General features: G+C 48.1%; 1 protein-coding gene across 8 annotated transcripts; it reads left to right on the top strand.

Moving 5' to 3' along the window:
• On the top strand, positions 1–25,568 carry PKM (pyruvate kinase M1/2). 8 transcript variants are annotated; one of them, XM_058294443.1, is made up of 12 exons: positions 3,139–3,203; positions 8,534–8,647; positions 10,829–10,995; positions 11,300–11,391; positions 15,296–15,427; positions 15,886–16,072; positions 16,525–16,795; positions 17,805–17,955; positions 18,188–18,340; positions 21,852–22,018; positions 24,117–24,298; positions 24,830–25,568. In XM_058294443.1, exons 1-12 carry the CDS (start codon positions 3,154–3,156, stop codon positions 24,934–24,936), a joined length of 1,773 nt encoding a protein of 590 aa, XP_058150426.1. In that variant the 5' UTR covers positions 3,139–3,153; the 3' UTR covers positions 24,937–25,568. The 8 variants fall into 8 exon arrangements, with proteins under 8 accessions (XP_004463783.1, XP_071070376.1, XP_004463782.1 ...); XM_058294442.1 differs by lacking the exon at positions 21,852–22,018 and adding an exon at positions 21,358–21,524; XM_004463726.5 differs by lacking the exons at positions 3,139–3,203; positions 8,534–8,647 and adding an exon at positions 1–575.

Genomic DNA, 25,568 nt, shown 5'->3' with positions numbered 1-25,568 from the left:
ATCTCCCGTTCGGCTAGTCCACGAGGTGTGCGCTGGGACCCGCACCCGGGAGGAGGGACTCGCACGGGGGACGCCGCTCGCGGACTTACAAATCTGGGCACCGACCGAGAGGCCAGGCCATCTGGGGTGGCCCGGGCTGAGGGCCAAAAGAGGAGCCCCGGTGCGGCAGCCCGAGTTGGCGGCAGCAGGTGGCCGTGACGCCTGCGGGGCTGCGGGGCTGCGGGGCGGGCTCTGCTGCCTCGCCGCTCGCCCATTGGCCTGCGCCGTCTGTCAGGGCGACTTGTAAAGTGTCCTTCCGCCGCGGAATGTAGTCCTCCCCAAAAGGGCAACCTGACGGTGCGCTCCGCCTCGGGGCCGCTCCTCCTGAAGGTGACTGCGCCCCGCGAGGACGCGGGGGGCGGGCCCAGCGCGCGGGGAGCCCGGATTGGGTGAGGGCGGGGCGGCGGAGGGATTGCCCGGCCCCGCAGCCGTGATAACCTTGAGGCTGCGGCGTCGGCTTCCCGCACAGGCACAGGAGCGCCGCGTCCCGAGCTCCACGCTTCCCCTGCAGCGCAGCGCAGCCCGCGGCCCGCGAGGTGAGCGGTGGGACCCGCTGGGCCATCCGAGCCCTCGGGCGCGCCCCCCCGGCCGGCGCGGCATCCCGGCCCGCCTCTCCACTCAGGGCATCGGATCAGGGGCGGCTCGGGACCCGGAGCATCTGGACCGGGTTGGGTGGGAGAGGAGAGCGGGGGCAGGCTGCTTGCGCCCTTCGGGCCTGCTCTAGGAAGACCCAGCCCCGATCCTTCCAGGAGCAGACGGGCCAGCCCGCGCCTCCTGCCCCGCTCCCCACCCCGCCCTCTGCTCCCGCTCGCACCCTCCTCTCCATCTGGCTCCATCCTCGCCTCCCTTCCCTTATCCCCCCCCAAACCTCGCCTCTCTTCCCCACCCCCCACTCTACTCCCATGCTCAGCTCCCTACCGCTCCCCCGTCACACTTGTCCCATTTCCCCCCGTCCTTTGCGTTCAGCTTGTCCATGTCCCCTCATCTCGAAGCTCCTTGTAACCGCTCCTCGGAACTCCTCACGCCCCATCTCCGTCCCTACTCCACGCTGGGTCCTCCCTTCCCGCCTCCCGGTCCCCTCGTGGCTACCCCTTCCCCCACTCCTGTCCCGGATCCCGCCCCCCCTCCCCCTCCCCTCCCCTCCCCTCCCCTCTCCTCTTCTCCCCCCTCCCCACTCCATCCTAGTCACGTCCGCGCGGGCTGCACCTCTCCTCCCTCCTCCAGCTCGGGTTCCCGCCCCTTCCCCCGTTCACGCCCCCTCCGTTCTGGTCACGTCCGCTCCCCCTCCCGGTCTCGTCTCCTGCACGCTGGCCTCCCTGGCCCTCGGGAGCCCGCCCGTGTCCACGGCGGGAGGCAGTGGGTCACCGCCCGAAGTGTGGCGGTCCCTGGGCTGAGGCAGTTACGCAGCCCGGAGGACTCGAGCTCCCCTGGGGATGCCAGGGTCGGCGGGTAGATGCAGCGGGGGCGTTATGTAACCCTTGCCCTTCCCGGCAGCAGGGGGAGACGGGGTGGCTCCTTCTGTGGCAAGTTCCTGTTTTGTGACGTCCGGGGTTCGGTGGGGCGGCCTCGGGGACCTTGAGCTCGGCGGGGCGCTCCAGGGGCGCTCCAGGAAGCCGGCGACGCGGCGCTGCTCCGGCCAGGGCGGGGCGGGGGCGGCACGCGGCTCCATCTCCCCGCTGGGAGCCTGCACGGCCTGCATGTCGCGGTCCTGCGCCCGGCACCTGCCCCGGCCAGAGGGCCGACCCTGCCGGGCCCTGCACGGCCCAAGCCCGAGAAGCTGCCCGATGCGTCGCCACGGGGTTCCTCGCCTCTGCTTCACGTTCCTTAGCAGAAGCTCCCTGGGGGGGCCACGGGCGGGGGTGGGAGCAGGTTATTTGGGAGGAGAGGGGAATCTGAAGCGTTCAGAGCCACGTTCCCTCTGTAAAATCTGAGCGGAGGGTTGTTTGGGGGAGGCGGTGAGTATGCAGAAGGAGCTCCGCAGGACCGGAAAGGTTTACAGCCCCCAGGGCTTAAAATCCAAATACGGAACAAATACTAATTTTATCACGGTAAGTGCAACGAGGAAGGTACTAGCTTCGTGCTGGCGGTGGGGAGAGTCACGATACCTCAGAAGGTGGCAGTCACGCTGGATTTGAAGAAGCACGGAAGGAAACCACCTTCTAGCCTGAAGGTTATTTAAAGACTCAGTCCTAGAAAGGCATCCCTTGGCCTCTTACCTTCTCCAAACCCAGAATATTGAGATGACTGAGAGTTCAGCCTCTGGTTCTGTTTCCCACATGTAAATGAGTAATATTTTCCTCATGATTGTTTAAAGGATTGGTCTCTACACACACCTATTGATATATATATATGAGCAAAGACAGTGCAGTGTTTTTAGGAGGTAGGTATTGTGCAAATGTCAGTTGATAAAGCCTCATCTCTGGTGGGATGTCCAAGAGAAGTACCACCAAATTCATTTATTCCTTTGGTCACTGAGCACAACTGCTTAATCCATAGCTGAGCATGAGGGCCCAAGCTTCTTTAATACATCTTTGCCGCCCTCAGACACAGTTAATCAGAGTCAGGCTCTCTAAATGCCAGAAATCTCCTGGAAACAAGTCCCCTGGGGAATCCTTGTACATTGTTTGCAAAGTAACATATGTAACTTTGCAAATCCCCACTGGCAACTTTGCTCTTAGGACTCATAAGAGACCTCTGTTCTCCTGGACTTCTAGACCAGGTATTCAAAGGAGGCAAGGAGGGGGGCGATACTTGACTTTGGAGATTGGCTATGAGAGAAACTTACTGGCCACACCAAGACTGAAATCTTCAGATTCTAATCCTTGCCTACTCCAGGTGGGGTTCAAGGATTTGGCTGCCTGCTAGTGGGTATGACATTAGGATTTGAGGCAGGGGCAGCTGCCTTCTGTTGGCAGTACTGAGGGTGTGGCCACTCCCCAGGGTATGGAGGGGCCTAGGTCAGGACTCCCTCCGCTGCAGCATTGTTAGCAAATAATTTGCCTGCTGGTTGCCTGCTGGTGCTGTTGGTAATGCAGTGGGCTGTTCTGCAGGGAAGGCTATGTATGTAACCCATCACCAGGTCTGTGTGTGGAGGTGGGCAGTTCTGAGGGGAAGATGACTCAGCCTTTCAACTTAGCTGCATTTGAGAGACTTCTCCTCGTTGGGTGAGTGGGGAAACTGCATTGCAGTACTTGCAGCTTAAAATGTCCACTCTCCCTTTTCAATAGTCAAATAATGAAATATGTGTTTTTGCCAAATAAAAATGTCTCAACTAAGAGGAAAATTGTTGGGCCACATCCTGAGGCTCTCTGTACTGCCCTGACAGCTAAGGTGTAGAGTGGCCCACCTGCATTCCTGAGCTTTCTGTGGTGGGCATAGCAGCCTCTCACTTTTGAGCACAGGGGCTGCAGTGGATACAGATAACAACTTAGAGAAAGAATGTCCTTGACACATTTCTGAGTTACTGGAATTGAGCCAAAATAAATAGATGTTAGTCTCCTGTCTTAACACAGCAGATTTCATTTTAAGCATTGCATTAGGAATAAATTATTTTAGATGTTGAATTTATAGTTTACCAAGGAGCATTACTGGGCCTTTAAGAACTGCAACCCCAGTGACTTAGCAAATTTGGTAGCTGTGGCACTAACCTGGGTCTCAGGAAAAGTCATTCTATTTCTTAAAGCTGTATTATTACTTAATGTTGAGGTAAAGAAAGAAATGAGGAAGTGGTTGTGGGTAGAAAAGCAGAAAAATATGCAACTCTTGCATTAGAGACTGATATTACTTCAGTTTTAATTTGTTTTGTTTCAGCATTTATGGAGGCAAGTCAGGATATGTTTTCTTGGCCAATAGCTAAGACTGAAGACTTGAGATCAAGGAGGGGAAAATGATTCATTTGACATTATCTTAAATTTTGAATCACTCCAAATGCCCACAGTGAAATCCCAATCAACTGGAACACCACAAGAATGAGTTGGCCTGTGAGCAGTTTTATTGTGACCTTGTTGAGGATCTTTGTAAAATGCATAAGTGATTTATTTGATGAAAGGTCTTGTAGGAACTTTGAGTCATCTCTTCAAGCATCAGTTCTGGTATAGATAGGAATAGAGCTATGTGACTGTTGAAGACCAGTGGTGGGTGGCCAGTGCAGCCTCTGCAGGGCCTTTTAGCCTCCTGGTTCATCTGCTCTGCCCAGGGTGTTGGTGAGGTCACCAAGTGGTGCATTCCAGCCCCTCTAGCAGTTTGTGCCTGGCTGCACGTAGGAGGGAGGGAGAGCCAGGCTGCAGTACCTTTGGTGGCCACTGAGACTTTCCTTCCCCGCCCCCCCAACCCCCCAGTATTGCCCAGAAGCTGGGGAGGGGGTGAGGTGGGGTGGGATTCCAAGACCCCTGTAATGAGGCAGTGAAGTTGTAGCTGATAGCTGCTGGCTAAACTCTGCAGGCAAAAACATTTGAAGGGAACCCATCCTGAACATACTGATATACCCGTATATCAATATACCGATAATATTTTTTTCAGCTTAAATAACTGATGTCTCAGGAGATGGTTACAAAACAATTATCTGGTTAGCTGAGTCACAGCCGTGGCATATTCAGCGAAATATGTCAGCCCTTCCCCATTTTGGAGGAGCCCAGGAATTTTGAGTTAAGAGGTAGGAAAGTAGATATATCTTCTAGTAGGAACTTTCTAAACGTAACTATCCCTCTATCCTCCTTTTGTTATTAGACAACAGGTTAACAAATGGCCACCCATCAGATTGGCAAATATTTTAAAAATCTGATAGTATCAAGTGTTGGCAGAGGTATGGGAAAGCAGGAATTTGTATTATTAGTTTGTTGTAAATTGATAAAACCACTTCAGATTACACATGTAGGTCACATTATATTTCTGTTGGTTAGCACTGAGCTAGACTCGAACCCTCCAGCTTCTCCAGCTGGCCCAACCTGTGGCCAAATCCATAGTAGCAGCTAAGCTGTTGAATAAGTCAAGGGAAATTTTCAGTTTACCATCTTGTAGAGTTAACCAAGCTATGATTGGTTAAAGAAAAATGAAGATATAGGCCATTTCTTCAGTCAGGGTATTGAGTATCCAAGTTCCAACTTCAGCTTCTAAACCATGGAACCAGTGTTCCTAATTACAAGCATTGTGTCTAGAAATGAAATGGCCTAAGACAACAGTTGTGAAATAAATAAATTTTTCCATTGCCTGGACCTTCGTGTCTCAAATCTTCCTTTGTAAATATGAGATGTAAAAAGTAAATTTAATAAAAATGGGGAGAAAAAACACCTCAGAGAGCAAGCAATTTGGCAATATATAGTAAAATAGAAAATAAACACTTGTGGCACAGCGATTCCTTTTCTAGGTACATAAAAGCTCATATAAATAAGTGGGCTAGTATTGCATTTAAGATTAATTAACTAGATCTGTATATCAATTGGATGGATCTTAAACACAGTGCTGACTGTAAAGCAAGTGATGATATGTACAGTATATTTTTAAGAACACAATACCCATAGGTTTCAGTACAGATCCATACTTTATATAGACACTGGACTGGAAGGATACAAAATTCATGACAGTGGTTGGGTGTCAAGATTCATACTGGGTTAGGAAAGTTGGAGGGCCTGATGAAGGAGGAAAAATAAACTATAAAATTACTCGTATTTTTTAAATATCTAAAAAATGTGGCTAGATATTAATGGTCTGTTCTGGGTGGTAGAAATACTTATGTTGATATATTTTTCTTACTCTTTTATTTCTGAACAACAAAATAGAAGCTTTTCTGTGAAACTCAGTGTCAGAAGACTAGCCATACTAACTAAGTCAGTGTTGGGGAGAGCTGGCACTGCCCTAACCATCCCCCACCCCCCCAAAATGACTCGGGGTAGCTCCTCTAAATTCTGAGCCAGTGCCTCCCTTTGTTGAGACCATCACCTGCCTGGGTTGTACTTAGGGGGGCCCTCAACCAGGGTTGCAGGTCCCTTATTGCTTCCAGAAAGGGTATTATGCCCAAGAGACAGCCCAGGAGCACTACCCAGCTATTTAAGCCTAGTAAGGAGGCTCTTGTACCATGACATACCCAAATGTGCCTTCCTAACGGTGAAACCAGTTTTCTGCTCTAAGCATCTAGGATCCAACCAGCAAATCCTGGACACCCAAGGACATGGGGATTTCCCTGAGTGCTGAAGTTAAGGGATCCTTCGGTGGGTAGGCCCGTTTAGTTTGGGCTTTTGTCCCTTCTTCTGTACTCTAGTTTGAAACAGGACCTTAGGTTCAGTTGCTTGGTCCTACCCCTGAAAAAATAAAGGAGCAAGGCAATTTTACTTGGACCGACAAGCAGACTCATTTTGTTTGGAAATAAAGACTGCTTTGTGTTATGGGTCCTGCTGAGTTGAGTTCCTTACTGAAAATTGTTTATCTTTCTATCACACATTTTAATCTTGTTGCTGCCATTGCCAGATTAGGACCTGTCTTGGAAATTCTATTTCCCTGTTGCATCAAGAAGGGATCACTCTACTTCCTAGATAGGAGGCTGATTTTATGATAGAAACTTTGTAATGGATGCTGAGGTTCTGAAGGTTTGGGAGTTGAAAGACCTCCTTTGCTAGCTTGGAATCTTGGAGGTATCAGTAGCAAATAGCAAATTGATGTCAGAATGAAGAAGACAACCAGTTTTGGAGGTAGAAGAGCCCATCAGGTGCTATCTTGTTGGGTTGCTTGCTGTGGCGAGTTTAGCGTCAAAGCAAAACTGGTCCAGAGAACCCCCCAGCTGGTTAAAAATTGACTTAGACAGATGCAGGCTCATAGCCAGGTTCGTATATTAGGGCAAAATGACTTGGGGCTATGTGAAAGATAGAATTGGTGGAGTGAAGCATGACTCTTTCCCAGTGTGACCTGAAAGTAGTACTGAGAAGTGGCATGCTGGGCATTTATATATTTTTTTCACTTCTGAAGCGTGACCAAAGAATTGGGTGGCACAAATGCTACTGTAATTTAGAGAGCCCCCTGAGATGAGAAAGGGCAAAGTTGGGGGCCCTGGGAGCTGTGCTGATTGTGCCCACTCCAACCTGGCAGGCGAGCTTAAGGCGGCTGATGGTGTCTCATTTCCCACAGAGGAGAAATGGCTCTGAGAATGATCCTGCTGCAGGGGCTCAAGCTCCAGAATAAAGCTCCTGTACCTGGTCATGGTGTTTGCTGCTATCAGTGGATACGCCAGGCCTCTGCTGCTGGCTGCAGGTTGGCTCTGCATGTCTGTGCCTCCCCAGGAGGAGGATGCAGTAGTGAGTCACACTGGCCCAGGTGGGCTGCACATCCTTGTGCTGGGGAGAAGAGGCTTTGGAGCACCTTGGGAGCAGGCAGCAGAGCCCTGGCCCTCCCCACAGGGGAGACAGGCCAAGTGGTATGCAAGCCAGGGAGGCTCCGGGGCAGAGTCGGAGGAAAGAGAATGAGACTGAGGTCTCTGACGTGTAGGGCCTTTAAGGACAAGTGAGATCTTGCAGGAGTCTGGACAGACTTGCTGACGGCCAAGCTTTTTTTATTGCTTGTGTGTAGATCCACTAAAGTACCAAATGAATTTTCATTCGTCATTTTTGTACTTAATGGCTTAGGTGAGTAAAAGATCAGAGCTTGTAGGCTTCAGAATTAATTTGAGATGGTGAAATAGTGTTTGTATTCGGGGCCATGTGTAATTGTATCTGCTAATGACATCTCCTGGCCCTAGAGGCAACCCTTCTGGAAGAAAGATTTTGTTGTAGTGAACCTTAAGGACAACCTAAACGGGAAGTTTGTTGGATTGGACCTGTGACTAACAGGTTTTGGGCAGAGAATTATCCTATGGACTGTATTAACTTTTACTTTTTTTGCTTTGAGGTTCTGGCTGGCTTGAGGTGTAACCTTTCTAAGCCAGAGAAACTTTCCCACAATAAATTTGTAATCTAGGGCCTAGGATGGGACTCTTTGCTGCATTTAAGCAGCATTATACCTGAGATGCGTACAGCAATGGTATAGCATTGGAACTGGGAAATTTACATTTCATTTATTTCCACCAGTTTTACAGAATGCTTGTACATCTATCATTTTCAGAAAGGGTACATTTGTAGCTTTTGCTGTGGTAAAAATATTTCATAACTGTAAATTAATAAAGAGGAAAAATTTTTGCTATAATCCTACCACCTACGTAACATGCTATTAATATTTTGGTATATATCCTTCCAGTCCTTTTGTGCATGTTTGGTTTGGTATCCCTCAAAAAGAAAAAGAAAAAGGGAGAATCAGGTTTGTGTGTAGATTAAATAATGGGATGTTAACCCCAAGGACTTTAGGGGTAATGCAGCCTTTAGGGGTTAGGAGAGGGCACACCTCCTTGTGTTTTCTTGGGAGGTTTCTTTGTTTCTCTAGGAGCAGCTACCACCTGGATACCTGGTTGTTAAGGTACTTTCTCCATTACTCCAAAGAGCTTTAGTTACACTCAGCTTTTACCTTAATCCTTGTACAGCTCTCCAGGGCAAACATTACTCAGCTCCGAGCGGTCTTTGCAAGTGGGGGCAAGGAGCCACCCTGAGCCAAAAAAGCATTATGTCACCGGAAACCCAGACCCAGAGAACAAAAGGTATGACCTTGGTAATTAGTGACCCCAGCTAGGTCTTCGCAAGAAGACCCAGTGTCTCTGATCTAGAGAAGAGCCAGCTGGTGATTTTTAATAAAAGTGGGAACCCACTCGTTCAGGTCTTACTTTGTTCACGGTACAGTCCACTGGGTGATTATCTCTTCTTGGAGGCCACAGTGAGGCCTTTGTGTTCCAGTTGGCTTGCTGTGGCGATAGCATCCCTCCAGCAATGCTCTTTAAACGACCACACTTACCTAAGCCTGGCTGGGTGCTGTGATTCCATGTGAGTCCTAACAGTCACTGTGTGGTCCTCAGATTAGGGGTGGGTGGGCAGGTGGTGAGGGAAGAGGTATGACTTTGATTCTGACAAAGAGCTGTTAAGCTAGACTTGAAAGGTCATTCAGCAAACACTGGAGTGCCTCCAAAGACTAGAAGCCGCGAGATAAAAAGCCGAATAGGTCTTGGAGAGCAGGGACACCTGGGATGCATTAGGGGTAGGAAATGCATGTTGACATTAACGGTGCATTTGCCATGTGAAATGGTTAGCCAGTATCATGGTTCCCATTTTCGAAGTTTTAGGTTCTATAGTTGGGGGCATCTAAGAGCCATCAATTTCCAACAACTGAGAGTTGGTTTGTTCGGCATTGGTCCCAAAGCTCCTTAGGCTTTTACCAGATCATTTTGGAGATGGCAGAGTTCTGGGTTTAGATGCACACTCTACTTGAGGGTCCCCTCCCCCCCCACCCCAGGGGCCAAAGGATCAGAGATGGAGGAGGATAAGGAGTTAGGGTCACATGTGTATGGGATACCTTGATTTGGGGTTCAAAGATTTAGGAGAAGGTGAGGTATGGAGCTAAAGGGGAGCTTACCCTGGACCTTGGCTGAGCATTTAGGCTGAAGGGAGTTTAGAAAGAATAACCATTGTTTTGAGGACTTGAGGAAAGGGGAAGCCCTGTTAAAAGAGAAGGGTGTGGAGCCTTACCTCCAGGAATCTTTTCTCTCGCTGAGTCTTTGTCTTTAAACAGCTAACTAACCGGCTGAGTGAGTTTGGTTGTAAGGCAATAACGAAGCAAAGCAAAGGTCAGTAGGGGGTAGTTGTCAGGTTTGTGACCTGGGCTGGTTAATTACCTGGAACACACAGTCTTTGTTACCGGGGATGCTATAGTTGTTAGACTTGATATTGGGGAAGTACATCAGAAAACCAATCTGAGGGAAGAGTTTTAACAAGGGATTTTAATTTCCTCACATTGCAACTATCCTGTTAGTGTAGTTGTAGTAATATTAGAGCTGAATGAATACCAGCATGATAATCCTTGGTTGTGTGCAAATTGCCTTGCATCTTGTAAATTCCACTTTACCAAAAGTAGATGTGGTTTTCGGTACAGTCTCCTAGGGTGAAAGATTCAGTCTTTAGACAAACAAGCAAAAGATTTAGCTTTTAGATTCAGAGTCTGGGTGGACTGGGCTTCCTGTTGAGGGACTGGTTTTTTGTTGCCTGTCATTGTGCGGAGATCTACTTGTTGGCCTGGTGTGAGTTGAAGAAAGAATGCCAGGGATGCGTGTGGCACCTAGGACTCGGGTTAGGAAGACTCCCTGGCCAGTAGTTGTCTTCAAAACCAGGGGAGTCACTGTGGGTTGGGTGGGGAATATAAAGAGGCAGTGTGGGTATCTCCCACCTGTACCCCCATAGCATGTGTTTTTGACTTTTTGAGACAACTTGCCCCACAAAGATCTAGATTTACTAAGGTAATACAAACTATTTGAGGTGGTTATTTGTATCGCTGGGAGACGGGTTGTAGCTTCCTTTTGAGTGAGCTCCTTCAGTACATATAAAATGATTCTATTTTTAGGGTTAGTGGGAAAAGCTGTGTCAAAAGTAGATGTCATCCCAAGATAAGGGAGCTCTGCCTACAGTGGATGCCTGTGAAGTACCTGCAGTGGGTGGGAAGTTTCAACTTGTTCCTTACTTCCTCTCCATTTGCTCATGGTCACTTGAGCCCTTTGCCCAATGCAGGGAACACCCACCTTCCCAGAACATGTCTGGGTTCCTAGTGGTTTGTGCACAAAGTGCGTTTATTGAGTTAATGTGTAAGCAGAAGACAGTTTCCTATGTCAATCAGTATATGAAGCACCCCGGGTATATCAGACAGCTAGCTCACTTCCTCTTCAATTCCCTGGATCCAGGACCTCACAAACCATGCCGAAGCCCCATAGTGAAGCCGGGACTGCCTTCATTCAGACGCAGCAGCTGCACGCAGCCATGGCGGACACGTTCCTGGAGCACATGTGCCGCCTGGACATTGACTCCCCACCCATCACGGCCCGGAACACTGGCATCATCTGTACCATTGGTGAGTGGGTGTGCCCCCCCAACCTCTCTCAAGGGCTTCGTGTGGAAATGGCTCTCTTTCCTAAAAGACTAAATGTAGCAAGCCTGGGTGATGAACAAGATGATTCTTACGGGAATTCAGGTGATAGAAAGTTGCAATAAACGATTAGAAAGGCTTTATATTTTCTGCTAAAGGTAAAGTTTAGAGGTTCTCTTCCTTAGCAGATGTTTGTAGGAGCATCTCCCAGGAGACCCTCCAGGAAAGATCTTTTCTAACTAGATGGGAACCTGCTGATTGAATGATTATACTTCTGACTTAAAACCAGGCCCAGCTTCCCGATCGGTGGAAACGTTGAAGGAGATGATTAAATCTGGAATGAATGTGGCTCGTCTGAACTTCTCTCACGGAACTCATGAGGTGAGCCTCATTTGGATGGTTTGACCACTGGGGTGGCTTATAAGGAATAGGGAGGGGTATGGTTTCATTTCATAGTGGACCCTGGCAAGTGCAGGTCTAGGTTTAGTAGCCAATGGAATGATTGTCTTTACTAGACCATCCCTACTCCTTTCTCCTTTCCCCTTTCCCAGCCACATCAACTGGCCAAATCTAAGTAAATGAGACCACTTTGTCTGTGATTGGCCAAGGTTCTCCCACAGACCTGTACTCCCCTTAGCCCTCACAAAGGAAAGTATGACCATGTATCCTGGCCAGCCAGAGTGCTGCGCCAGGATTTCTATAAGAACCTGGGTTGCTTTATTTTGGACCCATAATAACTGCAGGTCCAGCAGGACAGTTTCCACTAATACAAGAAAAGGAAGGACTGCGGCTAATGCGCTAAAACCACCTGGCATATAAACCTCCACTTGATCAGCATTATATTTCCAGCCTATCCCTTAATCGGGAGTTGTGGTACATTACAGTGAAACGGTCCACACTTCGCCAGGAGTCCAGTAGGAATGTATTTGTGCTGGGCCTGTTTATTAGTTGGCTTGTCCTGTAGAGGGAGGTCTCACCCAGGATCAGGTAGTGGTAGTTAGAAAGGTTCTGGCACGGGAGGTGTGGGCGGCGCCATTCCTGGGCAGGCTGCATTTTTCCTTCACACTGGGCGGCTGTCCCCACGGGGCGCACTCCTTGCGTGTGGGGCTCCCCTACGCGGGGTACACCCCTGTGTGGCAGGGCACTCCTTGCGCGCATCAGCACTGCGCATGGGCCAGCTCCACACGGGTCGGGAGGCCCGGGGTTTGAACCGCGGACCTCCCGTGTGGTAGACAGACGCCCTAACCACTGGGCCAAGTCCGTTTTCCCTAGAAAGGTTTTTATCCTGCCTCTGTACCCAGGTTCAGAAGCCACCCATTTTGAGGAGTATGGGGACTCCCCAAGGGCAGTACCTTTTACTAAAACCTACCTCGACCACAGGCCATGGGTTTTCATATTGGCATTGGTAGAGGAGTAGTGGAGGATGCACACTTTCTCCCCTCTCCAGACTTCTTTAATTCCTGTTCCCTGCTCGGAGTAGATAAAATGCTACCCTGTGAGGCTGAGTGATGTGGGGTTGCCATCTGACGTTTGGAAGCTGATGTTAAGTTTAGACAAAAAATAACATTTCAGGAAATGCAAGGCAAGAAGCGAATTCCTACTTTCAGGAAATATGAGGCTCTTCATCACGGATGCACTAACCATGTTCTATAAACAGCCTGTGGCCTGGCAGCAGCTGGTCTCCAAATGTCATGGGGGCCTGGCCCAGTTCAGAGGGACTGTGCTCAGCAGGCACCTCAGGCAGGCTAAGACACATCCCTGTTGACATTCCGAAAATTTCCAAAGACCAGGGGGTTCTTAGCAGAAGTCACCAGGAATTTACTTTGAGTGTTAGTTTATCCCAAAGAGAAGGAGTTAAAAACCACAGTGATGATCAGTTCATTATTGATCCCTGCTGCTGGAGTGTGCAGGGGAAGGAACAGAAATAGATTTTAAGAAGCTGACCTTTAACTGGCTTTATGTCCAATTTGGTCCAGTAAAATAACACCGCACAGCTCTGAAATGGCAAAGGCTAGTGATAGCTGCTGCACCTGCTTGGGGGGAGGGAGTGGCTCAGGGATTTTTGCTTTTTAAACTACATGAAGCATTTGAAGATTATCTATGCTTTAACTCTTATTTCCAATATTAGATCTGGGTTAAAGAAACCAAGTCTCTGTAAGGAGTTTATTTTGAGGTTTTAGATCAGAATGAGGCTGTCCCTGGGCTTAGGGTTTTTAGAAACTGATCCGAAATGGTTGTCGTATTATATAAGATAAAATGGTGTGTATGAGAACTCTATTTTTTGCATAGTTTTTTCTGTAAATGTATATAACTCATCTAATAAAAAGTTATATTAATATAAAACTGTTTAAACTTGACCATATGTCAGGCCTCTTACTTTGGATATACCTTTGACTAGGGGCCAGGAGGTGTTTTCCCAGCTCTAAGCAATTTCAAATACTCCTCTGAACAGAACACTGAAATGGCTTTCTCTCACTCTGACAGAGGGACATCCACAGCTTTGGCACCCAGTCCCTAGCCCCCGCTTTTGGCAGTTGACATGGGAAGATAGGTTCTTGCTAAATATGTGATCCCATGTTGGCCAGAAATACTGACTTTTAAACAACCTAAATTTAGAGCCTTCCACACGGACAGCATTGATTGATACCACTTGATAATGAGCCAACAAAACCACAATCATAGTGGCAGCCTTATTATACCTCCCAGAGATGTGCAACAAAAATAAGAATATAGAGATTTGAATAATACTATATTTAATGACAGGATTGATATGTGTATAATATTTGGATTTTACATCCCCCAAGGCCAAAAGTGCATATTTATTTACAAACATCCATGGTCACAAAAATACCAGAGTGCCAAAAAAAAAAATCTCAAGTTCCATGTAGACCACATTTTCTCATAATTTTTAAATGGAAATTAAGAACAAAGTCTAAAGTAGTAATCAGGAAAACTTAGACTTAACTGTATACTTAATAGAAAGCAAAAGTCTGGAAATAAATGAAATTTTAATTCAAGACTAGGGAAAAAATCAAAATAATGTAAAAGTCTTGAAAGGAAAGGAATTGATTTGAAAGCAGAGCTGATTGGAATAGAAAATCTATTTGACACCTTAAGGCTAAAACCTGGTCAAGAATAAAAGGATGAACAGATAAGGCTATTAGAAGAGATTTAAAAAGTCATAGACTTATAATTTCATTGTTATAAATCAAGATGAAATTGACTATTTTACAAGGAAAAATATTCAGGAGGTAGAAAATAGGAATAGACCAATAGCTATAAGAAACTGAAAAAGTGTGACTGTAATACCAGGGCCTGCCCCCTCCCCAACACCAGGCCGGGGTGATTTTAATGACTGAATTCTGCCTCCCCTTCAAGGAACAGATAAATCCTTTGCCATATTACTTCCTACCCTAGACAAGTATAGAAATCTTCCAGGTGTGTCCTTTGTAACCAAAGATGATAAGATCAGCCAAGAACATTAACAAAACCGGACATATTATCACTAAAGGTTAGTTCTAGACCAGGAAAAGGAGGCAAAACTCAACTAAAATGGAAAGTGAGAATTTACAAGTTCAGGCAGCAGTGTCCTTAGGCACTAACCTCTGATCCCTGCTGTTCTTCTGGACAGTTGTGGTTAAAGGACAAACCCCATAAAGTGCTGGTTTAAGGCGCCCTGTTATCAGCAATGTCCTATTGCTGATATGATACTACCTAGGAACTTATCTTGGCTGTGGCTCCCTTTTTAACTTTTAACAGCAGCTAATGAAAAAAGAGTGAAGGCAGGATTTGTTGCAAGTAATAAATAGCAAAGCATAAAGGGTTCAGAGAAAGTCCTATTACTACTTTGCTTACTCCATTTTCCTCTCTGATCAGATTGTGAAAACTGTTTGCATGGCCTTAGCAAAATAACTTTGAGTTTGAATTGTAGTTGGAATTAGTAGAGAAAATCTCTCAGAATTACTAAATTACTATCAGAATTTAGATCTTTTAACCCATTTGTTCTATTTGCTGAGCACACAGAAGCTTCCTTTATGCTAAGACATGTTTACTCCCATGCCTTTGATGGTTTTTAGTGGCAATATTCTGAACATTTCTTGAGATCTACCCTTACAGTGAGTGATTACTATGGTAGATGTGGGCTAGACAGTGGTTTGGTAGCTTAGTTGTTGTGAAGTTCTAGAACATCCACAGGCCCTTCCCAAGTGATCAGCTTCTGAGCAGGGTAACCAGGGCTGGATCCTGTTTTGTGGGAAGGAGCTTGTCATCTTTCCTTTTCTCCCAGTACCACGCAGAAACCATCAAGAACGTGCGTGCAGCCACAGAAAGCTTTGCTTCTGACCCCATTCTCTACCGACCAGTTGCTGTGGCATTGGACACTAAAGGACCTGAGATCCGAACTGGGCTCATCAAGGGCGTGAGTATCTGGGGAGAAGTGACAAGGAAGGGCCAGGGGGCAGTGGGCCCCAAAGACGTCCTCAGTCTCTGCCCTGGCTGGATGCCACATTCCTCAGAGTTCAGGTCTACAAATGAGAGTTTTGTTCCTCACTTTATAAAAAATGTGATTTGATCTGCTTTGCTAGGATATGGCTCAATAGTAGAAGATTTTTTACTCCAAAACCCTACATTCAAGTCTTTCTAATTTTGTGCCTTTCCATTATTGTCAAATAGAATAGCTGAAGCATTGTAGCTTTTTTCTCATTTTTATTTCCTTGAAATATACTGTTAGAGAATAAGAGTATTTATTCACAAAAACAAGTTTATCTTCTTGTTAGCTGAGATTTGAGCATTGTTCTCTGGAGTGCAGGGCTTTTCCATTGCCGCGGGTGGGCCTGCCTTCTGCAGTTAAGGCTCATGGCTTATTCTTGTCCATAGAGCGGCACCGCTGAGGTAGAGCTGAAGAAAGGAGCCACTCTGAAGATAACTCTGGATAATGCGTACATGGAGAAGTGTGACGAGAATATCCTGTGGCTGGACTACAAGAATATTTGCAAAGTTGTAGAAGTGGGCAGCAAGATCTATGTGGATGATGGACTTATTTCTCTGCAGGTGAAGGAGAAAGGTCTGTACTTCATTATAACTCATTATCTTCAAAAACAGACTTTATCCCATTCTTCTGGTTCTGGAGAACATATGAGAGGGTTTCTCTTTTTATCCATCATTCTCACTACTTTTGATTCTTTGCTTATTCTTTGAACCTATAATGTAATATGTACAGAACTCTGTGTGCCTAGGAGTGATGGCTAATATATAAATGCCAGGCACTCTTCTAAGCATTTTACATGATGATGATTTAAATTTTAAAACCTTATGAGTAGGTATTATCCCTGTTTGTGAGACACAGGTTAATTGACTTATCCATGTAGTAGAGTTGGGATTTAAACTCTGATAAGATGGCTCCAGAGCCCATAGTGAACAACTTCTCACTTTTCCTAGGGAGAAGGGCAGCCTGTTTCCTGTTGATTAGATATGCCTTCATTGGCTCTGTCTTCTAACCTATTCCATTTTGCACAGGTGCTGATTTCCTAGTGACAGAGGTGGAAAATGGTGGTTCCTTGGGCAGCAAGAAGGGTGTGAACCTTCCAGGGGCTGCTGTGGATCTGCCTGCTGTGTCAGAAAAGGACATTCAGGATCTGAAGTTTGGGGTACAGCAGGATGTGGATATGGTGTTTGCCTCTTTCATTCGCAAGGCATCCGATGTTCATGAAGTCAGGAAGGTCCTGGGAGAGAAAGGAAAGAACATCAAGATAATCAGCAAAATCGAGAATCACGAGGGAGTTCGAAGGTATCTGTCCCCTGTTGCCATCACTTTTGCCACCCCCAGCCCTGAAGGAGCTCTTGGTGACCCCTCATTTGGGAAAGAACCCTGTGGAAGCTCAGGACCTGGTGTCCATGTGGAAGTTTATGATCTCCTTGTTTTCACTTAGAAAGAGAAAGCAGCAGTTGCTTTGATTGACTAGTTCTAGGGTAGTCTATTCAGCTTCCTGTAGGAAAGCAAGTATTTCTTCTTCAGCTTAACCACCCCTCCCCAGTGATGATCACAAGGTAGGGCCAGTGAGTATGGCCGGCTTGGTGACATCTGTTTCTCTTTGGCACCTCCTACTAGAAACACAGCTCAATGCTGCCGAAAAGGCAGACCTGTGCGTGTGTGTTAGGAGTATGCTTGAGGAGGATGGAAAGCTTAGCACCATGCACCTGTTGTTGTGACTTTGCAGTCCTTAGCTTAGTAAATACCCTTTGTATCATCCATTTTGGGATCCTTCTGCCATCCTGATAGGCCATGAGTACGTACTGACCTTGGTCCCAGGCTAGGCAAAGTTAGAAGTCCTCTTGTCTTCAACAAGATGGTGGGGTCACCTCAAAGGGGATGCTCTCATTTGTCCTTGGCTAGATACAACCTTGGGACTCTGTTGGGAAGTAAGGAGCAAACTTTGGGTTCCCTTTCTACTTTGGGAATTGCTGATTGGAGAGTGGAAATGGTAGAGAGATACTGTAAGAGGAGCTTCATAAGATATAGATGGAGAGGAAATAAATCCGTGGGACTTTGGAAGAGACCTCTTTCCCATTGCCGTCCTTCCTTTCAATGAAGTCCAGTTCTGGTATGGAGGAAACCCCATAGGCAGGACTCCACCCAGGTTGGAGGGCTAAGGTAGCTCGTTCCCCTCATCACCACTTCCATGGTGTCCTGAATGGTCCTGACGTGAGGACATCTGTGATTTCAGAGAATCCCAGAAAAGCTGACGGTTGCTGTACTCATGCCCCATTTGATACACTCTCTCTGCTGTCTGTATCAGGTTTGACGAGATCCTGGAGGCCAGTGATGGGATCATGGTGGCTCGTGGTGATCTGGGCATTGAGATTCCTGCAGAGAAGGTCTTCTTAGCTCAGAAGATGATGATTGGGCGATGCAACCGAGCTGGGAAACCTGTCATCTGTGCCACCCAGGCATGTGCACTTCTCACATTCAGATGTACATACTCACCTTTTTGCACGGGAATGCTTGGGAGGCTGTCTAGTCTCTTCCTATGGATCCTGCCCCATGCAACCCACAAGTATTCCCCTTCCCTATCACACACCTACACAAAGCCACACTCTGCACATACCTTCTATCCAGGTAGACTTGTAGTCGTTTGTCTCTGAAAACAGACCTCGTCTCTAATGCTTTGTTCCCTCCCAGATGCTGGAGAGCATGATCAAGAAACCCCGCCCTACCCGAGCTGAGGGCAGTGACGTGGCCAATGCTGTCCTGGATGGAGCCGACTGTATCATGCTGTCTGGAGAAACAGCCAAAGGGGACTACCCTCTGGAGGCTGTCCGCATGCAGCACCTGGTGCGTTTTTGGGGTCTGCCTTATCTCCTAGGCTGGGTTTGATGGTGGAAAACAAGCTTGGCACAAACCTTATAGGCTTCTGCATCCTCTTACCAACAATCTTTCATTATCCTCCAAAAATACAGCAATAAGAATGAGCCGGGCGTCATGGATGTAGTTCAAGTGATTGACTGCCTGCTTCCCATATACAAGGTCCCCTGTTTGATCCCTGGTACCTCCTAAAAACAAACAAATGAGAAAACCACCTCCCATAGGGGAACAGATGTAGCTCAGTGGCTGAGTGCATGCTTCCCATGTGTGAGGTCCTGTGTTCAATCCCGAGTATCTCCTTAAAAAAAAATGAGCAGGGATGTGCGAGATCAGTAGGCAACTCTTATTCTGCCTTGCCTTCCCTGCCCCAAAGTTCTCTCCTATTTCCTTCTGCTGGAGGACTCCTCCTTCACTGAATGTAACAAAATATTCACTTCTGGCTACAAAGTTGTAAATCCTACCTATTACTTAATGGCTTAAGTCCTGAGATACTTAGGTAACTCAAAGTATGCTTTGTGCCTCTTCCCTATTATGAAATAGACCAAGGGCTCCTGATCCCAGTTACCTTCTTTGTTTGACTTTCAGTTTGATTCCCCACCTTTTCTGCAGACAGGGGCTTCACACAGGTGCCCCTGTGGGCCTGCATGAGGCTGTGAGCTGGCTTAGCCTGGTGCCTGTAACAGGACTTGCTTCGCTGTGCTTTTGGGATCAAACTGCCAAACTGCCACACTCACCCAGACCAAAAAGTGGGGCCCATGACTGCCAGCAGGTTCACAAGTGGAGACAGGGTGACGGGTCCCTAGGTGAGAGCACCTGGAGGAGTCACTGAGGTGATTCACCTTGCTTCCCCAGGATGCTAGTTCTTCAGGGTTCTCTGGCTAAGCCCCATTGCACTGCCTGGCTGCCTTCTCTGGGTTGGAAGCTCAATTCCTCTGCCTTGTCTGTTCCTGCACTAGAGTGTCCTGAAGAGTCAGGGCTCAGTTAGCAGGTTTACTTAAGTCTAGTAAAATGAGTCCTGTAAGTTTTAGCTCAGTGAACTTGCCTCTTATCCCAAGGTGGTTTTCTTTAACCTTCCCTTCCTAGCCACAAAGCACTCGATGCCCTTTGTGTGTTGCACCCTCCCCCCCCCCCACTCCCCCCACACACTCATTCTGACTTTGATAACCTTCCTTTCCCCCTTCACTTTCTGTGTGTCCAATCATTGGGCTTAAACGGCTTTCAGAGAAAACATGTCATTTGTACTAAACACTTTTTCAGTGGTGTACTAGAGTAGCTAGCTGCCTTTATGGTCTCTTCACATGTCCTCTTTCTATTTGCCTTGCTTAGTTGTGTGGCCACATGACCTTGGAAGAGGGAAGGTAGTTGACCTTGACTTGCTGAACCATTAAACCAGATAGATAATGGGGCCTTTATATGCTTCAGAGCAAGTCACATACCGCCTCTAGGCCTCATTTGTAAAGTAAAAAATAGATATATTAATTATAGCCTTAGCATTAGTGATTGCTATTATTATTATATTATGATATTATATTATTATATATATATATTATAATAAGTCCCTGTGTAGGTTGTAATCCTCATCCCCCCTCCTCATTTTCTGTGAGATGAATGTTGTCCTACTTTATAGATGAGGATTACATGGTGATAAAACCTGGGTTTGAACCCAGATCTGAGGGCTACAAGGCTGTTGTCTCTCTTGCAACTTAGTTTAGCAGGAGATAAGGGCAGGTCTCCATTTGGGGTTGTAGTGGGGTAAGAGACTTAAGATCCAGGGTTCTAGGCTCTGAATTCCATGTCCTTTTCTCCACGTTCCAGTCTTTCTGTGATTAGACTCCTTAGAACTAGAGGTTTGGATTGTGTGGCTCTTAAAAAAGAAAGTTACAGGGACTGGGTGGGGCAGCCTCTCCCCTCCACATCACCAGACAAGCTGCTCCTCTTAACTGTTCACTGCTTTCTCTTGTGTCTAAATGAGATGCAGAAATGACCAGTACCTAAGGTCTAGGCATTACCAGGTATGGCTGTTTCCTGTCCATTTCCCCTAACCTAAGTCCTCCCGTGCATCTGCTTACACTGTCAAATAAATGAGATTATTCTCTTATTCATCATTGTCTAAGGTCTGGTAATTATATAATAACCCTCTAAAACTTAAGTTTTCTTTCTAATTTTTGGTGTTATCTGAGTAGGTTGATTGTGCTCGATGGCTTTCTTATGCTTGAAAGAATCCTCAGACTGTTTAATCATTAGAATCTAATCAAATGTCTTGTTATACTTACCTGGATGCTTCCACGGGCATCTGTCTCTTCACATGGCTGTTTGATGTGACCCTCACCAGGTGATCCAGAGTTTTTCATCTTCCTGCTTAAAACTCGGTTACACTAAGTGGCTTTGGCTTTGTCTGGCCCCGGATTTCCAGGCCTCGGTCAGTCTCCATGGTAGACCTTTGGACAGGCTTGTAAGCATCCCAGTGCTTGAAGCCACACCAGTGCTCAGTGTGTGCATGGAAGCCAGGCAGGAAGCCGTGCGGTAACTAGCCAGCCATGTGAAGAGGGAGGGCCCGTTCCTGCCTGTAAGCTCTGTCACGAGGCAGCGTGGTTAAGTCCTCAGCCAGGGAGTGGCAGGAGCTCAGCCTGGGCATGTCACCATGCCAGGGTGCTGGAGTCTACTCCCCCATTGTCTCCCTCCATCCCGATCCTGAATCAGAAAAATCCTTCCAGGATGGAAGTTTCTCCAACAAAAGACACTTGCCCCTGTCTCTGAGGGGAAGCTCACAGCACTTAAGACTTGAGGTCCTCCACATATCCTGAGCAGTCGACTTTCCTCACTCTGCCTTTTTGCAGCCTTTTTGAAGGACAGATTTAGCCAATTAACTTAAGTTTACCTTCCTCTCTGATTAATTCCCCATTCTGTCTTTCCATGTGTTGTCTCTTGTTATTTCCGCCCCCCCCCCTTCCTCCCTCTTCTTTGCCTCTCTCCTCTAAACCTTACAGATAGCTCGGGAGGCTGAGGCAGCCATGTTCCACCGCAAGCTGTTTGAAGAACTTGTGCGAGCCTCAAGTCACTCCACAGACCTCATGGAAGCCATGGCCATGGGCAGCGTGGAGGCTTCTTATAAGTGTTTAGCGGCAGCTTTGATAGTTCTGACGGAGTCTGGCAGGTAGGGCCCTAAGGGCAGGTAACTGTAGGATAATCAGCCTTTTGCTCCAGCTACATGAGGAAGAGACAGCCAGGGAGGTTACAGCAGGACAGGACCACTAGGGTCCTTCGGTGTGGCAGGCACAGCAGGTCCCACAGGCGTCTGGTGAAGGGCTGGTCCCTGAGTACTGATCTTGCTCAGCTCAGTCTCCAGTGATTGGGTCTTCGAAACCAGGGACATGTTCCTCCCCAGCTGTCCGTGTGACTCGTCCCCTCCCTCCACCTTCCTGACAGCTCTGACAAAGCTCTGTCCCCCTCTTGTCCCTCTGGACGGATGTTGCTCCCCTAGATTGCCCGTGAGGCAGAGGCCGCCATCTACCACTTGCAATTGTTTGAGGAACTCCGCCGCCTGGCGCCCATTACCAGCGACCCCACTGAAGCCACCGCCGTGGGTGCCGTGGAGGCCTCCTTCAAGTGCTGCAGTGGGGCCATAATCGTCCTCACCAAGTCTGGCAGGTAGGAGGCGGCAGTGGCTCCCTGGGCATGTCCTGGTCAAGTGGCACCTTTCCTTTGGGGTCCTAGGATCAGTGTATTGAGCAGTATTCACGAGGTGCTGAGCCAAGGTAAGACCCCTCTACCTGCCACCTGGACCCTGCAGAGAATGAGCTCCCCCAGCCCCCAGGCTAGGATCCAGGAGTAAACAGGGCCCCCTTCTCTGGCCCTGAAGGCTGACCACAAATGAGTATTTGATATTTAAGTGTTGGTCCTCTAAAATGGTAAAAGCCAAACAGTTGTAGCTTATTCTAGTTATTCTCTATATAAAAATGTTGTGCACTGAACTGCTATGTCCCCCATTATAGTGCACTGGTCCCCATCTGTCTTTGAACCCCAAAGACAAGTGAGTTTTGCTCCAGGAAATGTTGCCATGTCATCTTGGTGACACTCCATCTGTGATGCCATGCAGCCAGGCACAGGGATTGGTCTGCCTATATTTGGCTTAGTACCATGGCTTCAGATTTGGGTTCTCTTCTGTTTTAGATTCCCAGCTGGTAAAACAAATATCCTCAGTAGGTTCACTTAACATCAGGAACTTATTGGCTCCTGGTTTCAGAGACTAGAATACTTGCTTTATCCCGGGTTTCGTATCTTTTGACTGGCCAGGAATCTTTGGGTTTCCTTGGCTCTTCTGTCACATGGTAATGCACATTTGTTCTCCCGGGTTCCACTGACTTGCAGCTTTTGGCTACTGCCCATGGTTTCACTCTCCATCTAACTTTCACTCAGCTCAAAGGACTCCAGTAATCCGATTAAAGCCCAACCTTAACTGAAGTCACATCTTGAAGAGATCTTATTTACGGTGGGTCCACACCCACCAGAATGCGGACCAAGAACTTGTCCAAATGGCAGGGATACAGTTCATTCCACTATACCTTCCTATCCCGGAACAATGAATTATCATTCTTCACTCCCTTAGTTGGAGATTTTGTTCATCGTCCCTGCCAACAGTGGTGGCCGGGGTTTTCTGGAAGAGGGTGGAAAGGAGCGGCGGTTGGGACTGCCAAGAGAGCCAGGACACAGGCAGACCTGGGTGGATTCCCTCAAGTTTCCCACTCCTGGATAAATAGCTCTAACCATTAGGGTTGACCTTTGTAAAAAGGTCCAACCTTTGCTCTTTGGCTATTTTTAACTCTAGTCTTCTGGGATTTCACTCAGTTATTTCACTCATTTGGTCCTGACTTCAGCAACTACTTCCTTCTGGAGGCCTTGTATGGAGAGCAGACCTTAAGCAGGTCTTAAGTTTCCCTGACACCTGTTGTGTCCTCATAGCCGGCCTTCTTTGGGCACAGTTCCTTTTGGGAGCTCCTCTAACTCCTGAGCAAGGCCAGGGGCCATACATCTGCACTACCACTGTCAAGTGTTCAAGGAAGCACCTGGCATATGGGCTCTCAGAGGTGTCTCCATTCCAAAGGCGCCTTGACTGGTAGAACAGCTCCCAACCAACATGCCCACTGCCTCCTCTTGCCTCCTTGCTAGCACCCAGATTTCTCAGCCTCATTTAGATACTCAGTTTTGATTCTGGGACTCTCGAGCTCCGTTGCTGAGGCTGTTTCAGGGAGTTAGGGACGGTATGGGATGGGGAGTGGGAACAGCGGTAATGGGAGGTTGGTTGCCAGGGGGCTGGTTGGTTCTGCTGTCATTTGCACGTGTGGTGCTATTCGCGTGCTCCTTGGCCTGTAACTTTTGCTGGCAGCAAGAGGAATAGGTGCTGGTGAGGTTTGTCCAGGGGCACCTCCCTGTCCCAAAACTGGAAGGTTCCGCGTGGTTCAGCCAACTGTGGGTCATGTGGGATCAGTGGGTGTGCATCAGAATGATCCTGGAGTCCTGGCCTGTGGAGAGGACAAGTGGGTGGCTTAGCTCTGAAAGAAAGTTGAAGGAATGCCATGGAGGATACAGGACAAGGGGCTGGTCCAGCCTTCAAAGGGCCAGAGCCTTAGGTGGATGATTGAAGGGTGAGCTCTTGCTGAGGCAAAACCATTAGACTGAGGTGCTTCTTGGGAGGCTTCTGGGACACTGTTGAAATGGTCTCTTCTGCCTGCCCCCTGTCCCTACTCAGGTCTGCTCACCAGGTGGCCAGATACCGCCCCCGTGCTCCCATTATTGCTGTGACCCGGAACCACCAGACAGCCCGCCAGGCTCACCTGTACCGTGGCATCTTCCCTGTGGTGTGTAAGGACCCTGTCCAGGATGCCTGGGCTGAGGATGTGGACCTCCGTGTCAACCTGGCCATGAATGTCGGTATGTGGTGGACAGCAAGGGACGGAGCCCAGAGAGGCGGGAGTGCTTAGGCACCTGGTCTCCCCTGGGACTCTGACAGTTTGTGGAATGGAAAGAGGAACATGCAAGACTTGAGGACCAGGAGCCTTAACTGACCACTCCTCACTAGGAATATTCTCTGAATCCTTTTCATTCATCCATTCTAGGGCAAAGTATCCTGGACAGTCAAGGTTGTCCGTTCTTTAGCATGCGCTAAAGGTTTCTTCTAAAATAGGCCAGAGCCCCTGCACTATGGAGTAGCACACGTGCAGCTCATGTACTGATGTGGCCTTTGTCCCTGGATAAGGGTAGGATGTCATGGGATGAGAGGAAGTAGCTAGCTCTGACCTTAGGCAAGGCACTCTACTCCTAGAGTATAAAATGAATGATACCCAAAGGTCCCTGCCAGCTCCGCCTGGCCCATGAGGCTGGTGCCACCATGTGGTGTGAGAAGGGAATGCCTTCCCTGCCCAGCTTGGCTTTTACTCACTGGTGTCTCTTCTCTTCCTCCAGGCAAGGCCCGGGGCTTCTTCAAGAAGGGAGATGTGGTCATTGTGCTGACCGGATGGCGCCCTGGCTCTGGCTTCACCAACACCATGCGTGTAGTGCCCGTGCCATGATGGGCCTCAGAGCCCCTCTCCAGCCCCTGATCCCCTCCCCCAACCCACCTGTTAGGCCAGCAATGCTTGTAGTACTGACTTGGGGATGTAGTGTGGCTGGGACACCAGAGAAAATTTAAGTCTCATGGTGCGTGGCTGATTTTAGACCCTGTTCGGGTAGGGGTAGCCCAGCACCTGGCTGCCCATCATGTGCCCCATACCCCCACCCTCAAGCCAGGGAAGACTGGGGGCCAGGGCTGGAGGCCCCAGCGCTTATTGTAAGAGGGCAACAGCTCCCTCTCCTTTGTGTACTATATTCAGTTCCTGTAGAAAATGAATGCCGGGAGGACTCCCAAACCTGGTGGGTGGGGGGTGGGGTAGGAGACTGCCAGCAAGAATTAGGGTCCTTAGGGCTTGGGCAGTGGTTCCATTTTAAGCAGACTGGCCCTAGTCCCTACTTGCTTCCCCAGCTCCCTCAGCCTGCCCTGCTCCCATCTTGTCTGTGCATTGTGCACTTGTTTTCCTGCACTCCACTCGGCTGTTGCTGCAGAAAATCACTCCCCTTCCAACTTTCATTTACCCCACTACTGCAGCCACCTCCAGGCCTGTTGCTATAGAGCCTACCTGTATGTCAATAAATAACAGCTGAAGCA

Source organism: Dasypus novemcinctus, chromosome 3 (genome assembly GCF_030445035.2).
Source record: "Dasypus novemcinctus isolate mDasNov1 chromosome 3, mDasNov1.1.hap2, whole genome shotgun sequence".
Lineage (NCBI taxonomy): Eukaryota > Metazoa > Chordata > Mammalia > Cingulata > Dasypodidae > Dasypus > Dasypus novemcinctus.
The sequence above is the reverse complement of the archived record's forward strand: the minus strand, read 5'-3'. Positions and strand labels throughout refer to the sequence as shown.

Bases quoted from the DNA above. Each gene is read 5' to 3' on its own strand.
- PKM (XM_058294443.1), top strand. From the start codon at position 3,154: ATGACTCAGCCTTTCAACTTAGCTGCATTTGAGAGACTTCTCCTCGTT. The intron at 16,073-16,524 runs GTCTGTACTTCA...CATTTTGCACAG, and splicing joins TCTGCAGGTGAAGGAGAAAG to GTGCTGATTTCCTAGTGACA. The intron at 16,796-17,804 runs GTATCTGTCCCC...TGTCTGTATCAG, and splicing joins AATCACGAGGGAGTTCGAAG to GTTTGACGAGATCCTGGAGG.